At 42.5% G+C, this 15,627-nt stretch overlaps 2 protein-coding genes across 2 annotated transcripts in view; both read right to left on the bottom strand.

Moving 5' to 3' along the window:
- Positions 1 to 3,422: 3,422 nt before the first annotated feature.
- On the bottom strand, positions 3,423 to 9,218 carry LOC109482088. Its single transcript, XM_019784746.1, has 4 exons — positions 9,183 to 9,218; positions 5,659 to 5,807; positions 4,228 to 4,382; positions 3,423 to 4,037 (listed from the first exon to the last, which is right to left on the bottom strand). The coding sequence occupies exons 1-4, from the start codon at positions 9,216 to 9,218 to the stop codon at positions 3,550 to 3,552; spliced, it is 828 nt and encodes a 275-aa protein (XP_019640305.1). The 3' UTR covers positions 3,423 to 3,549.
- Positions 9,219 to 10,787: 1,569 nt separating this feature from the next.
- The window catches only part of LOC109482155 (interferon regulatory factor 8-like), a 6,202-nt gene continuing 1,362 nt past the window's right edge, over positions 10,788 to 15,627 (bottom strand). Inside the window, exons 2-6 of the mRNA XM_019784856.1 lie at positions 13,486 to 13,709; positions 12,909 to 13,092; positions 12,263 to 12,373; positions 11,870 to 12,052; positions 10,788 to 11,640 (exon numbers count right to left, since the gene is read on the bottom strand). Coding sequence (XP_019640415.1) covers positions 10,892 to 11,640; positions 11,870 to 12,052; positions 12,263 to 12,373; positions 12,909 to 13,092; positions 13,486 to 13,680 — 1,422 coding nt within the window. The 5' untranslated portion in view covers positions 13,681 to 13,709 and the 3' untranslated portion in view covers positions 10,788 to 10,891. The remainder of the gene's footprint in view (positions 11,641 to 11,869; positions 12,053 to 12,262; positions 12,374 to 12,908; positions 13,093 to 13,485; positions 13,710 to 15,627) is intronic.

The following is a 15,627-nucleotide window of genomic DNA, read 5'->3' as shown; positions in this document are numbered from 1 at the left end:
GATGACGTTAGTCCTGTATGAATTTTGAAAGAAAAAGAAGATAAAAATTCATTCCCGTCCTCTAATTAAAACTGCCACAAGGATTGATTTGTTGTGTAACAAACGCCGTGTTTCTGCACTCTAATATAAGTAGATACTGCATTGCCTGTCAAGTAGTCAACTTCCCAATAATATATCAACTCAGTGCATAACAACAGTACGTGTACAATGCGTGTGTGTGTTGTATCCATGAATAATTTCATCAGGTTAGTGAGTCATTGAAATGTGAAGTTCTTTTATTCACAACCATTTGTTAATTACATGAGCCAACGTTCCGATGGCGCTCTGTCATCTTCGTCAGGGCTCATATGACTGGTTCACTGGAGCACCGGAGCACTGGTCCACTGGAGCTAGGTGTTACTGGTCCACTAGTGTACAATGAAGATAGATGTTACTGAAACAATGCAGTACGTGTTATCGTTTTCGAAGCGAAGAATCCTTTTCGCTATCATTCACTCAACACTGACGGGGAACGATACAAGTTGCGGCTAAATTTCATAGAAATATGTGTCGATGCTCAGCTTTATTTACTTCACAATGTCCCCGTAGATATAATTACTCACCACTTGCGATACTTCATTGTTGTTGGTACCTTGTTTTTGTTGTTACGAATGTACTTTCATCTGTATGTTTGCAGATAAATATATCCTCTAAGGAATGTATACTTTTACCCAAATCTCCAAAAATGAATGTGAACAAAATGCTAGTACGTAAGATGAACAGAATGCACTTGAAGGAAGTCTATCTTAATGCGATTGTTACATAATAGACAATCGGTACACTTAATCTGCCATCCTCAGTCAGGAACATTTTCTAATCTCTCTGGACATCGTCGTTCATACAGAACCTAGTAGTGTGGTTTTTTTAACGGTGTCGCTCAATGCAAGGCCAATTATTTTTGGCCACTTCTAGGCATAGAGCTAGAGGTATAGAACTGTAACAGCAACTCTTCTCCCTGAGTCAGAAACATCATGATTGCCTTTTTCCTGTTTGCCTACACAGCCGCCACTTTGACAACCCCTCTCACTAGAAAGGTCATAAGTGACGTTCCAGTCAATAAAAGGGCGTTCAATCATATACGTACCCGACAGGTTGACCCGTTATTATATTCGCCAAGACGGTTATGTTTTCGGTGTGTGTGTCTACATGTTAGAGACACCAAAACCTTTTTGTTGTGGTTTCTAAATTATATAGATAACGAATCCGGCAGCTTGAACTCCAGTGCCCTTTCCCAGTCTGTCCGCTCCGGTAGCACTTCAAAAATGTCCTTTACCCGAAAGGTCAACGATGACGTTTCAATCGATAAAGGGGCGTCATTTCACAAATGTATTGGGCAGATAAACAAATGTTTAACTGTGGTTAAAGTGCGTGGAGCCATATCGTGAATTGGTAGGCGGGGTAGAGGTGTGAAGATGGAAAGGACGACGGAATCGTAAAATAACGGGTTTATAACCACTGTATTATCTATGTCATATACAAAATTGCTGGCAGCGTTCTTGCCTCTTCATCCTTGTAAACACGGTGAAGTTTGAATCAAAACCGTAGAAATTGTAAAATTGTCCGGTAATAGTTTGAATCCCGTATTTGAAGTTGATGCCTATTAAAAATAATAACCTGTTATAGAGGAAAGGATAGCTGCACTACTCAATGCACAGCCGAGTATAACTTTTGACAAGTCATTTGACCGACGGCTTACGATGTCCGCTTCGGAGCGCTGCAGCCCGTAATAGCAGCGAGCATATCAGGCTCAGAACTCCGGCGGCTACGTCAGATTTGAACGTCTGATTCTGTGATCAAGAAGCGGTTTTGAATGGCAATTTAAAAAGTGATATACACCAGTGATGATACGTGTACTTAAATGGGCCACAAAATGGAACACTAATGGAAATTCGACTAAAGTCTAAAAAAACTCAAATACCGGGCTATGATCGTATCTTTAGAAGTGCTTGACGTTTGACATTTTGAATATATAGAGACGATGGCTGCTAAACTTTGCACGTAAACATCAAAACATTAGAAAGATCCATGGCCAAATGCTGAACTATATTAATTTTTTGTGATGAAGTCATCATTGTAGCTGTAAACACAAGTGCTGCTGAACTGAGGTAATACTAAAATAGTATGGCGCTGATAAAACGTGGTAGTTTAATTTAAATGAGTAATTAGCCATCTATTCTGACAACATGACTACTTACAGAACAGGGACTACCAAGTGAAGCCCCTCCCCATCCTTCCCAGCATGCTCTCCGCGGGCTGACCCCTTCACAAATCAAAATGGCGCCGTTTCCAGTTGAGGAGTTTTTGACCGACGACAGGCGTGTTGATGTCCTCCATCCGTCTTAGTGTGTTTTCATTCTACCCCCATTGCTTCATCCGGGCTCGATCAATGGCGGATATTCTCCGTTCTTCCACAAATGGGTGCCGGTGACACTTGATAGATAGACCCCCATTAGATGCCAAGATTCCCTCCGCATAACCCCATTTTCTTAAATCTACCCCAACTTCTTGTCGCATTAGAGTAGAGGAAGCTAAAGCTATTCATCTTAGTATGCTGGGTCATTATTTCTGCACATTTTAGCAAAGTTTTCTTGTTCTCTGAGAAACGTGTACATACGACTTGTCACGACGGTAGATCCAGCATCATAATGTCGGGATGACACTTCATTCGTCTGGATTTTCTGGCTGAGAAAGCCGGGTATTGGTACGGAAGGAAATCCACGTGCCTTGCTTTCAATCTGGTGGAATTGGGCGGTTGTGCACGCAGGTTTAAACACGTCAAGCAGTATATAACAGTGGTGGTTTCAAATTGAGAGGACGTTGGAAAGTTTTCAACTACTGTGTCCGTTTTTCCGGATAAAAAGATACAATAGGGAGGAGGGATAGTACCGAAACACTGCGAAATGTCTAGAAACAAATAAAAATGTAGGGTCTTGAAATTCGAAGGACGTGACCACCGGACCTTTCGAATTTGTCAAGTCAATGTGGCACCATGTGACTAGCAGGAGTTTGTTGTTTCTTTTGCCCTGTTAATGATTTTATAGTCTAAACTATTACGACGATCATCTCACCAGCCATGCCAAAGAAAATGCAGACAATGGATTCGTGAAAAATAACATTTCTTATTTGACTGTTGTGACCAAAGAATAGTATTACTGCACACAATATAAGAAGAATGTGCATTTTCCTCTGTTGCACAATATGTCGGGTTTGCTTAAATCTTTAAATCTGGCACTTCAAATAAAATACTGATACTGTAAAATACTGACGCCCAAAGTATCTTTGGGAGCTAAGTATAATTAACTTAGTATCTGAATTAACTTATGGACACAGCTTTTCCTAAATATAATTTTCGAAAATAAAATAAGCTTCAATACATACACTCTGCTTACTTTGCTCATCGCTGCTCATCTGAAAGCTGCTCTAGAAGACTTAGAAATCAAAAGCTTTTTAGACGTATGAAAATACTTGTTTTAATATACCTGAGGACTGGCTATGATTTCGTGCTGCCACCTAGCGAGTTGCTGTCACAACTACAACTACAAGACTACAACTACTGCTAAAACTCTGACCAACGCTGAGATCCACTCTGGAGGTTTGTCCACCCTCCATGTCTCCACAGTCCAGAAGTACCGCCGCGTTCCGTCCGTCGCCTCCGTCTCGTTCAAGAACGTGTTCCACATCCGGGGTATGCGGGCTTCTCCAGTACACGCGCGCCACGCAGCGGCGGACTGCATAAACGCAGCCAGCAGAGACGTACAGAAAGATGCCCTGCTTGAAGCTTGACAGGACCTGGTAGAGAGGATCGTCATGGACAACAGGTACTGGGAGTTCTAGAAGAGCGACATCTGGCGGGCGAGCTTGGATGACATCTTGTTGCTCTTCAGGGGACAGAACAGGTGGGTACAGAACCCAGCAGTCGGTCTCAAAGCGACGGGAAGTCACTTGAACCCCCCGGTAGAACACCGACACCAGTATTGTGGGGAGGGGGGCAGGGTTTCCTTGGGAAATAAATGGAATCACGTATGTCCATTGTTATGTAAAAAAATACTCACAACAAATAGGCTAAAGTGACACTGAAAAATTTGACTGTAACTCAAATAGCTTTAGTCTCTATATCTTTGAAAAGAAAAAAACTAATCACGCAAATCATTTCAAAGAAAAGATTGCAAACAAAAGATCAATCAATACCTCCAGGTTGTACCGATGAACTCTGGGAAGACACCGATGCACCATGGTCGGTGAAACGGTAGAGTTTGCACGGCTGCCCCGTCCGGTCCTCGTCCGAGATTTCCTCACTGATCTCGCGAGACCTAGCGAGAGCATTCCTCAGCCGGGCCTTCCACCTGGTGGGGTTAGGAGGGTGGACCGGCCTTCCCTGGTTAGTTTCCCACTCCTGAAGAAGCTACAAATGGCGGTTTTTTTTTAATAATGTTTTGTTTTATTGGGCTCTGTTAAATGATATACATCCAGGGCTGCCCAACTACGTACCACGTACCTCGAGGCTATTTTGAAGGGCTAGTCCTGGTAATTATAACTGGACAATATACGGTACATGACAAAAGACAATGTTTTAGAATAAGACGCTCAAAATAGATCATATAACAGGTTTAAGTACATATTTATACACAAAGTTAAATGATACTTCAGTCAGTACATGGCATGTATAGGATCCAATGCTAAATACTAAAGTATAGGATGCACCCATAATAATTGTTAATTCTAATCAAATAAAATTATATTTCTACAGCAGAAAACGCCAGTGTTGTATTCAGCATGACTTTATCTAAAACTTAAATGAGAATTTGCTAACCACAAGGAAACGAAAGTTATATGTCGTTTTCACTTCTTTGTTTACTTAGGCCACTTTAACTAAATAGTACGCAAACACCATTAAATCTTATAGCATGAAAATGTTATCGCTACAAGTCCATTAGTTTGTTCCTTGTGACTTGCCTTTTATTTTTCTTCATGCTGTCTATAAATGGTAGACATCATGAAGCTTTGAAATGGTGATAATAATGGTAAAAGTAGACTTGGGACATAAAGCCTTAAAGCATCAAATTATGGGAAACCATATTTTATTGGTGTTACACAAAGGACAAGGACAACGTGACATACACTCAAGTTTCAACTGTGTTACACCACACAAAACAACAATTTGGGAAACCATTTGATGTGGGGAACCCGTCTTGTCGGCTTTTGGGGCTTTCGTGAATTTTTCTTCCGAGTGCCAAATGAAATAGATTACAATCATGCGAATATCCTTAAATTATGTGAAATTTTGGTGCAAAATGTTACCCCTTTAACACGAAACCCATTGTATTTAATCTACGCTTAGATCGTAACTGTGTAAAACTTACATGACGCCACAGAAAAAATATTAATAGTATTGCAGTTCCGTCTAATAAATGAATGTAATGTATAAATGCTACGATTGTCTTTTAGAAAGTCATCAAGGTCATATTCTTGCATTGGTCCAGTATTGTAATGAAATCCACAATTCAGTAAAATGGCTGCGAGTGATTTAACCTGAATAAACTATTCATTCGTTCGTTCGTTTTTTTAACAACCTTGAACAGTGTCGTGTCTCTATTCAGGTCGAAGTTTTCTCCGTCGAACCTGGGCCAGGGGAGGGAGAAGACAGTCCCGCGGGGCCCCTGCCACACCAGCCCCGGGTACCCGGGCTGACCGATCCGCCCCAACAGGAAGTCAGGTAACTGTTGCCTACTCGGGCCTGCCATTCTGACACTTCGGGGAAGCCACAGAATCTGTAAAATCAACAGAAAATACGAGTTTTATTTCCTCCTATTTCCGGCGATGATTCCGGATTTTTTGTTCAGGTGCATACCCCAAAAATGATTAGTAAGTCTCTCCCCAAATCAGTCTTCCCTACCCAGATCACTTCACTTAAAACTATGTTCCTGTTTGTTCTCCGCTATTACCCATTGTCATGCTACGTCTCTTTGTATCCTTTGTTTTACATTAGCCTAACTTACTCCAAGCAGAGGGTTGGTGGAGAAGTCACCTTTCTATCAGATGCCCCGTTTTCTGGTGGGGTAGCGACAGAAAAAGAAGAGGCATAGTTCCACCACAAACTACCAGAATGTAAACAAACATGGCTGACAGCTTTGTCTCCAGCTTTTAAACACGTGCGAGGCGTCAAATTTTGGCACCCCCACTTCCCGAATGACACATATTTGCAACGGAGTAGGGTTGATTTAACTTACTCCGTAAAGAAATGATAAAAAAATTTACTTTTTGTATCGTTCTAATGTGACATAATGTGGCTTTAATTGATCAAATTTTCAAAGGTCACAACAGCGATTTCACATTTATTAGACTATTATATGTACATTAATTATTAGCGGCTACGTGGAAAATGTCACGAATTCGTGGAAAATAACAACACTTTAACACGGGTTTCGTTAACTGTAAAATTTCAAAACAATTCTACATGGTGGATAAACAAGGAGATAAAAGACAATGTTGTGGGTATCGCTGCTGACATCTCACTGCAAAGGCTATTGCAGAAACACTGCGCAGAATCCATTTTTACACGCACCTTAAAGCATGTGTAAAGATTCCGTTTCTTCACTTGTTTGTAGCTTTGCGCAAGCTTTAAGTCGTGCTTAAAGATAGGATTTCGTGCGGTAAAATATAGGCAAATTCTATCTTGATACTTCATGCTTTCAAGTCACGCAATGACAACCACAGGGAAATGGAATTAACAACGTGAAAAAAACATCATGATGGATAGAACAATAACCAAGCTGTACATTTTTACCGTGCAAAGCGAGATAATAAAACATCACGTTAAAAATCCACACACAAATAATTATAAAGAATCAAATATACGATATGGTCTGATATATGCCAAAAGATGAACAATCAATGCTAGAAACAAAAGTTTAAAATTTGCATATTCTTAAAAGATAAAGTAGCAAACATCGCTAAGAATACAAAAATTAGAAATCCTATAAATTATACATTTCTAGATCTCATTGCATATTCATGAAGTCAAACTGTATTGCTATCTATACTCACGCTCACCGGCTTGATGCCCAAATGAAGCCACCGTAGTAAGTGTACTTAAAAACGACCCAATCCGTTTATGAACTGACTTGTTATTTTCCTATACACCCACATTGTTACGCAATTTACACAGAAACAAGGAAGGAAAGAAATTAAAAAAAGATGTTCTCAATGTCAACGTCAACATTCCTAACTGACTGGCGAAGCGTGTCGTTTCTTAGAATGACCTGTTTATGTGGGCGGACAGCGTCACTGTTTGTGCATGATTGACAGATGTAAATTGTTCGACACTACGTTAGAACCAGTGATTCACCACGGTACAGCCCCAAACATGTTTAAAAGTCGCTAAAACCACGCATGTTGCGTCACAGTGTGAGTTTAAAACTCATAGAAATGTCTCTGAAAGCAGAAGGTAGGGAATAATCATCTTTTGGTAAGTCACATGAATGAATAGATCAAAATCTATTGTGGCGGTATGTTTGGGAAAGCGATTTTACTGCATGTTTTACTGCATCCCACAACATTTAACATGTTAAAAAGGATAGAATATGTAGCATGTGCATGTGAGACGGTTTAGTTTCAAGGCATTCCATGACCAGTGCAATTTCATGGCGGCAAAACTGGAATATTCAGAATAAGGCAATCTGTATGATATTGATACATACTGCCTCAAATCAGCAAATTTGAACCAGTATTTCTGGACACTCAAAACAGGTCAGAAACAAGCCCCAAAGTGAGCACTTATTTTCTAGAATTCTGGGTGGTACCCTGAAAACCAGCCCAGAATCCTACCAGTAACTGTTTTCCGTCACATTTTTCGGCATTTTTGCTCCATGAATATGTTGATACACATCGGAATAGTGACTAGAAGTTGAAAAATTTAGTTTTGACCCTAAAACTGCATTGGGCAACTTTAATTTTGTCAATCTTCTCCCATTCTATACATTCTTTAACCTCAAAATTGCTAAGCTTTCCGGAGGCTCAACCTCCCTATGCATTTTTTCCGGAACATATTCAGATACTAAGTACCTGCGCACGGTATTAGTCTTGACTCTTGAGCGCACGTGGAACATTGAATCTGGGGATTCCCCGTGTTACAAACTGTGCGGAATAACAAACAAAGCGTTTTACACATTTGTGGAAATAACTACTTTGCTGTTAGTCATTGAGCTAGTTAGTCATTAATTTGTACCCAATTTTGCACACACAAAAAATGTTTACGCGTGACTAACTATAGCCTAGTCAAAAGAAACGGAACTGTGCCCAAGGCCACAAAATAAACCCATGTATATGAAAATAGATATTATAAATATGATATGTATATAATGGTTAAAATGTCGAGACATACTTCCTGAAATAGGGCTTATACATACATTTGAGTACGAAAATAAACGTTTCCGGCACTCTATGGCGAACAAGTACTTCTCAGTTTTAAAAAAAAGACAATGTTTGTGTTTCTACTATTTTGAGTCAATGTGCGACGACCCGGCATATCGTGTCAACCGGAAATTCCTCGTTTACTCTCAGGAAAAGAAAGAAAAACTCCGCCCCCTCAAACTCGCTACATCTTTAGCACACCTTAAAGCTTGCGTAAAACTACACACAAGTGAAGAAACGGCTCTTTACGCAAGCTTTAAGGTGCTCTTAAATATTTTGCGCATGCTTTAAGGTATTTGTATTCATTTGTATCTAAAATTAAATACAAATACCTTAAAGCATGCGTAAAATCTTGAACTTCTGAGACACCTTAAAGCTGGCGTAAAGCCACACAAGTAAAGAAACGGAACTTTTACACATGCTTTAAGTTGTGCGCGAAGAATGGGTTTGGTGCAGTATTGTAAAGAACGTATGAATGGGGAATGACAGGATAAGAAATGTACACCTGTAATGTACACCGTGCAGGCACGAACACGCACACACATGCACGCACTCGCGCGCACGCGCGCGCGCGCACACACACACACACACACACACACACACACACACACACACACACACACACACACACACACACACACACACACGCACACGCACGCACACGCACACACAGGTACACGCACGCACACGCATATATACAGCCGATTTCAAAAAGTATAACAAGCCGATCTTACCTGGTCCGAGCCATGACAGAAGCCGTTGACCGCCATCGTGATATCCTCTTGCTGTTTTCGCGGAGAACTAAAGCTACTGGTGAAAATTCATTCCTGAAAAACAGGATCTTCTTCATTTTTTCCCCTGTCTTAGTCATCACTGTATGAATATTATATGTGCACACTGAAATGCACCTCCTGTAAGATACGAATGTCGGGGAAAGTCAAGCTAATGATTAACGGAATTTTTCCGGTTTCGTGTTGCACAAATTGACTCAGGGGCTACCGAGGGGAAGTCCCGCACAGGCAGGTGGTAAGCTGAGTAGACGATATGGCTACTCAGTCTAAAGCAAATAAAAACATTGTTAGATATACATTCCTTGGTGTTCTTTTACCAGTATTGTTTTCTAATTTCCGTATTAGTACTAGTGTTCTTTCTTCGCAATGAAAACGAGAAGGAAACAAAAAGAGACCATGGACTAGAAATAGATTATATTTTTACGGGACATTACTGAATGCAATGCAAACATTTACTTGGTCTGTTTTACATACGTACGGGACTGTACTGAGACTTTCCCATGATTATATTTTTATGAAAAAAAAAACAGCTACCATGAACAAAAGGGAAGGCTGTTTAAATAAAGTTTTCGTTTACAACGTAAAAATGATACACGCACACACACACGCACGCACACACACACACACACACACACACACACACACACACACACACACACACACATACACACGCGTACGCGCGCAACAACAACAACACACAACAACAACAACAATCCTACAGACACAAAAAGAAGCTGTGATGACAAATGATCCACCTCCAAGATACATACAGTTCATTTTGGACTAGTATATATTTTGAAACAGTCAACATGCTCATTATACAATGCGTACGTTCGTCTCTATACATAGAATATGTTAATCTATGAAAACACCTCTAAAGGCCATTAAAACATACATCTTAACCTTCTCAAAAGTAAGTAATCATTCTCACAACAGGCAGTGCATAGATCTGCTTGAACACTGTACGTATGATTAATTAATTAAGTACACAGCTTAATTGGCAGGAATAATTCTAAAAGTCACAAAATCTTGACCTTAAGATAACCATATACTTTTGACTTGACAACAGGATGCCATAGATCTAGTTGAACCCAACGATCTAGGGACGGTTACTTATTATAATTGCATTTCTATGTTGTGACATCACACACAAACATAATATTTGTATCATAGGCTTATTTAGGGTTCGGTCACTTTTGCAAACAAAGCGCATTATTGGGATGTTCGTGCCTGTGTTGTACAACTGTCTTGCGATCTAACGGGCAGTATTACAACCTTTGTCCGTCCGTGGTTGGCTCTGTCACGCCCTGATTGAAAATACAGCCAAACGTGCCCAAGAGAGCACCTCTATAACATAAAATCCGACCACGACGACCGCTCATTCTGTACTACACCAGAATCGTACGACAAGCTACGATAAATGTACTCTCCAAGCAGAGGTTTAGGCTTCGGCTTATTATTGTCGTGTTTTTATGTGTTTTTACACGCTTTGTTTTTTGCACTTGTATCTTTTTTACGCCAGCGTCGTAAATGTTAAAAGTCTGGAAAATGGATACTGCCTAGCGCCTGGCCAATTTGATATTGTCTTTGCAGCCACCGAAAGATCTGCCTGAAGATTACGACGAATGTGACCACAGGAGAACCTGCAATGTTTACATGCCGTTCGGGAAGGCTGACGGAGCGTCTGGCTGAGCGTCTATGTTCATGCTCTGCACGAGTCCCGCCACCAGCTTCACCATCTTGTCGTACTCGTTAGAACAGGAGACCCCGGCCCCGTTCAGACTCAGCGAGTGCTGCCCCTTCACCTGGCGGACCACCTCGAGCTGCCGCGCCGCCGTCAGGTGCGTCACTGTCACGGTGATGAGGTTGTCCTTGAAGGGGTGCCGGTCCCGGTCCCACACCTGCCCCACGCATAGCCTCAGATCCGGGCTCGGCCGCACGGCTCCGTCCGTCGTCACGTAGTTCTGCAACGCCGGGATGAAGGCGGTCTGGTAGTCGAAGACTTTAGTAGGCTGGTCGCGGGTCAGCTTCAGGGGCGGGTCGGTGGGGCGGTTACTGTCTTCCCAGAAGATCTTACTCCTGCACAGCCGTCTGGCGTAGATGTCGTTCTGGTGGAACTCCAGGACGACTCCTCGCTCCGTGTGCTCCAGAAGCTGTTTCGTGAGGTCGAACTGCTTCTGCCCCGTGCTCTCCCGGTCAACGTCCGGCAGGACGAACTGGGTAACGTCCTGGGGACCGTACATGCCGTCCGCCAGCTGCGCCTGCACGATGACCTGCCGCCCGATCTTCTGCGTGTAGGCCGACCCGGAGAAGATCCGCAGGCCCCGCGGGTTGGAGACGCGCTGCGGAGCCACCACGCAGCGCCCCCTGTACTCCACCGTTATGTCTACATCCGTGTGTCCTGTGGAGTAGGGTTGAGAGAGGTGTTAAAAACTGGAAAATGTCGTTTAACTTTTTGCCAAACTTTTTTATCCGCACGCGTTCCCAGAGGATGTCAAATCAACATGGCCTAAGCAAGGAAACTAGATTAGCCCCTTCTAGTCCCATGATAGAACCACTCTACCTTCTTTCCAAAACGAGATAGAGTGACCAGGGCATATGATGGGGTCTAGAATAAACATAGTAATTACCAATCAGTCCGGGAAAGTCCTCGACGCCCAGTTGTTGTCCTTGTGCTTGTTGGCCAGAGACGGGATAGGCCTGTGGTGGACCAGCGCCCACTAGCGGCTGTTGCTGAACCTGCATCCCACCCTGGTCCGGTAACATGTCTAACTGTAGTGGAGACACTGCCTGCCATGTGTTCGGGTCGATCTCTGCAAGACCAGTAAAATTGGATGAAGATGTTATTAGTTTCACGTTTTCGTAAAAACTACTGTACAATATCATAACATAGAATCGCATGCCAAAACAGCTATATTATATGTCGCACAAGTAAGAAAAAGAAAAAAAAAACGCATAAGATTTTCATTGAGAAAAATATTTCATATTTCTAAAGGGATTTGAATGTATGACGTTGGCCGTACCGTTCAGTACGTCATCAATGTCGTCACACTTCATGCCGAAGTCCTCCCCCAGACCCGTCAGAATGGTAGCGCCCGCCTGAGGGGATGCCGCCTGGAAAGGTTGCTGAGGAGCTGCAGAAAAAGGGACGGGGCATAAAGTTCTGAATATTCTGCTGAGGAGCTGCAGAAACAGGGACGGGGCATAAAGTTCTGAATATTCTGCTGAGGAGCTACAGAAAAAGGGACGGGGCATAAAGTTCTGAATATTCTGCTGAGGAGCTGCAGAAAAGGGACGCGGCATAAAGTTCTGAATATTCTGCTGAGGAGCTGCAGAAAAGGGACGGGGCATAAAGTTCTGAATATTCTGCTGAGGAATACAACTTTAAAAGACAGCTGCCGCCGCACCGCGTACCTGCGAAGTTGGTGTGTTATGTCGAGTGGCGTTTTCCCAACATTTAACAGAAGACATGGTGCCGGCACACTCAAGTTTTTTGCTTTTTTTTTGTACGCAGAAGGGCATTGGGTAATCTGGAGAAGAAAGTTGTGTAAAATGCTTTTCCCATGGGCAAAATTGCAAGATCGGTGGCATGGCAAGATTCGAACTCGGGACCTCTTGGTTCCAAGCCAAGCACTCTACCGTAACGGCTATACAGATACAGATACTTACGTAGGGTGGGTGTAGGGACGAACTTGTAGACTCGGTAGGGGTCATGAGGATCATCGGGCTTGCTGAGGAGGGACTGCTCGGCAAAGTCCGGTAATCTTCGCAGTGCGTTTCGTAGCCTCGTTTTCCAGGCGGTTGGGTCCTCCCGTTGGCCGGGTTTGTGTTTTCCTGTCAGCTCCGCCCAGAGCTAGGCAGCAAAAAATGTGTAGGCATTTAGAGCTGTACCAGTCATGATCAGGATTTATCTGTGATTTACCCACCTACGTTACCTGTACTTTCAAATTGATTCATGCTATTAAATTGTTATTTATCATTTGTATTTTATAGGCTTCCATGGAAACCAGGCGATAGAGATATGGGACTACCCACTTGTGACCAAGAGGAATAAATAAATAAATTAATTCAATTAAAAACTACTCACACAAAAAAAAAATACCGACGTTGCATTTTTTCAACGTAACATTTCAATTCAATTTCTTTTCTACGGAAAAAAATGTTGCTTTTCCCATTTGCTTGTGCGCCCCTAGTTCAAGCTGTATGACGCGTTTTATTTTGAAGTTAACGTCTGCAATTTACTTACCCGGAAGATCATCCCATCTACTTCCGGGTCGTAGCCGTCCCGTCCCGCATGGCGCCAACCAATCCGGAAGATGCCCTGTGACCTGTCGACCCACGTCAGCCCTTGGACGTCATTCCGTTCTAGGTGCTCCAACAGGAACTTCCGGAGCCGTTTCCGGTCGTTCCTATTGAGGTCGTGATTGTTGTTGTTCGACATGTTACCTTATTTTCTTCGTCGGTTGATTCCTGCGAACCAAAAGTTTAAATGTCGTCTGTGAGAGGAGTGCCACCACAAACTACCAGAATGTAAACAGACATGTCTGAAAGCTGTGTTTCACGCTTTTAAACACACTCGAAAGGCAACATATTTTGACACCTCCACTTCAACTTACTTTGGAAAGAAATGACCAGAAAAGTTTGTATCGTCCTAATGTTACATTATGCAGCTTTAAAAATTCTTTGTGACGACCGACATCCTAAAACAAGTAGAGGGTTGAACAGGTCTTTGTACAAATCTTGCGAAGTACACGTTCTTCCGCAATCAATTGAATTGAACTGAATCAGTCATTTGTGGCCGAGGGTCGAACAACACGGCTTGGCTTTTCAGTCGGCCAGAAACGCTCTCTAGCGATATTGTACAAAACGCCAGCCATGTCAAAGTTCAGATGATTGTTTACCACAGATAAGGTTACTGCCAGGTGGCCCGAGGGCACAAGTGAAGTCCACGCTTTTGTTGACATTTTTTACTCTCCAAACAGAGGTTTCGGCTTCCGCTAAGTGGTTTTATCGGGCTTTCGCCAGCCAAACTTTGGGCGACGTATTGGATGTACTGCCCGGCCAATTATACTAGTACTGTATTGCCAATTTCATAATGTCTTCCAGCCACTAAAAGATCTGCTCATTTTTTTACCCCCCCCCCCTGTGATTTTGTTGCCGTGAAAGGTCATTTTACAGCGTTTGTGTTTGTGTTACAGAATTTATCTGGTATTAGTATCTAGTTTAGTTACTATTTAAAATAAGAAAAAATACGTGCGCCACTTAATTATGACGTTGGGAATTCGAATTTCCCATTTTACTTCATGATGCTCCCCTGGCATTAATATTGCAGTAGCAGTCTTATCCCTGCGTGCACAATACAGACCTGTTTGCGACTGGGTGAAATGATCAATCTTGACGTTACTATGTATAGACACTCAGGTAAAGCCCCATCGACATCAGTATCATTTCTAAATCTTGCCTGGTGTCCAGTCTATCGTGTTTGGGACCGGGCTTTCTTCGGGGGCTCTATTAGTTTTTCCCTCCCAGCTCAACTGACCGCCCATGGGAGTGTTACGGCTGTGAGTGATAGAGTTTTGTACGCCAGAAGACGATTAGCCCCACTGCCGTCGAGCAAAATGAGTGGGACGGGGAAGAGATCCTGCAATCCCGAAGAGAGCGCTCCCTAACCACGATATACTGGACACGAGTCTAAATCAGGACAGTGTAACGTTGTAAGCAATTTCATTGCGCAATACATGTCAGCTACGCACGAAGGGTCAAACCAAATCTGCATCAAAAGAAGAATACGTGTTGATATTTCTAGATATTTTGAAGTACACAGAGTGGAATTATGGCATGCGTTATCAACCCAAGAACTCACTTGCGGAAATTCCTCTACACCCCTCAGTAAGTTACCGTGAACAGAGTCGCTGGCTGGTTCTGAGTGTTGTATTAAAATGTGAAAGCGGCAGTAATGCCGCAGTATATAACACAGTTAAACACACCCTCCTTCATATAAACACTCCACTCACAAAACGATGGTTATAGGCCTTATGTCACCATATAGATCGTCATTTATCGCATTTTCAAAGGCAACCTTTTCTTCGGTAAACCGGGTGAAATATTTGTCCACAAGCAAACAGGTGGACGCGTCCTTGAGACAGACGTTCCAATACATGGATAACTTTACTTGTTGGCCATGGTAATCTAAAACAACCCAAAAAAAGAAAAAAAAAAAGAACAAGAACAAGAACAAGAAGAAAATTGCTACCTACCGACCCTAGTTTTTTTCAGGACTAAAACTGGAAACACAACATGAATTTTCCTGGGCCTTAACGTTGTACCATAATACTAGTAATCCAACCTCGTCTGTGTGTGTGGGTGGGGGGGGGGGGTCGGGAAGGGA

The sequence above is a fragment of the Branchiostoma belcheri genome, unplaced genomic scaffold, assembly GCF_001625305.1.
Source record: "Branchiostoma belcheri isolate BF01 breed outbred unplaced genomic scaffold, Haploidv18h27 scaffold59, whole genome shotgun sequence".
NCBI classification, from domain to species: Eukaryota; Metazoa; Chordata; class Leptocardii; order Amphioxiformes; family Branchiostomatidae; genus Branchiostoma; species Branchiostoma belcheri.
This window is presented reverse-complemented; position numbering and strand designations above follow the sequence as displayed.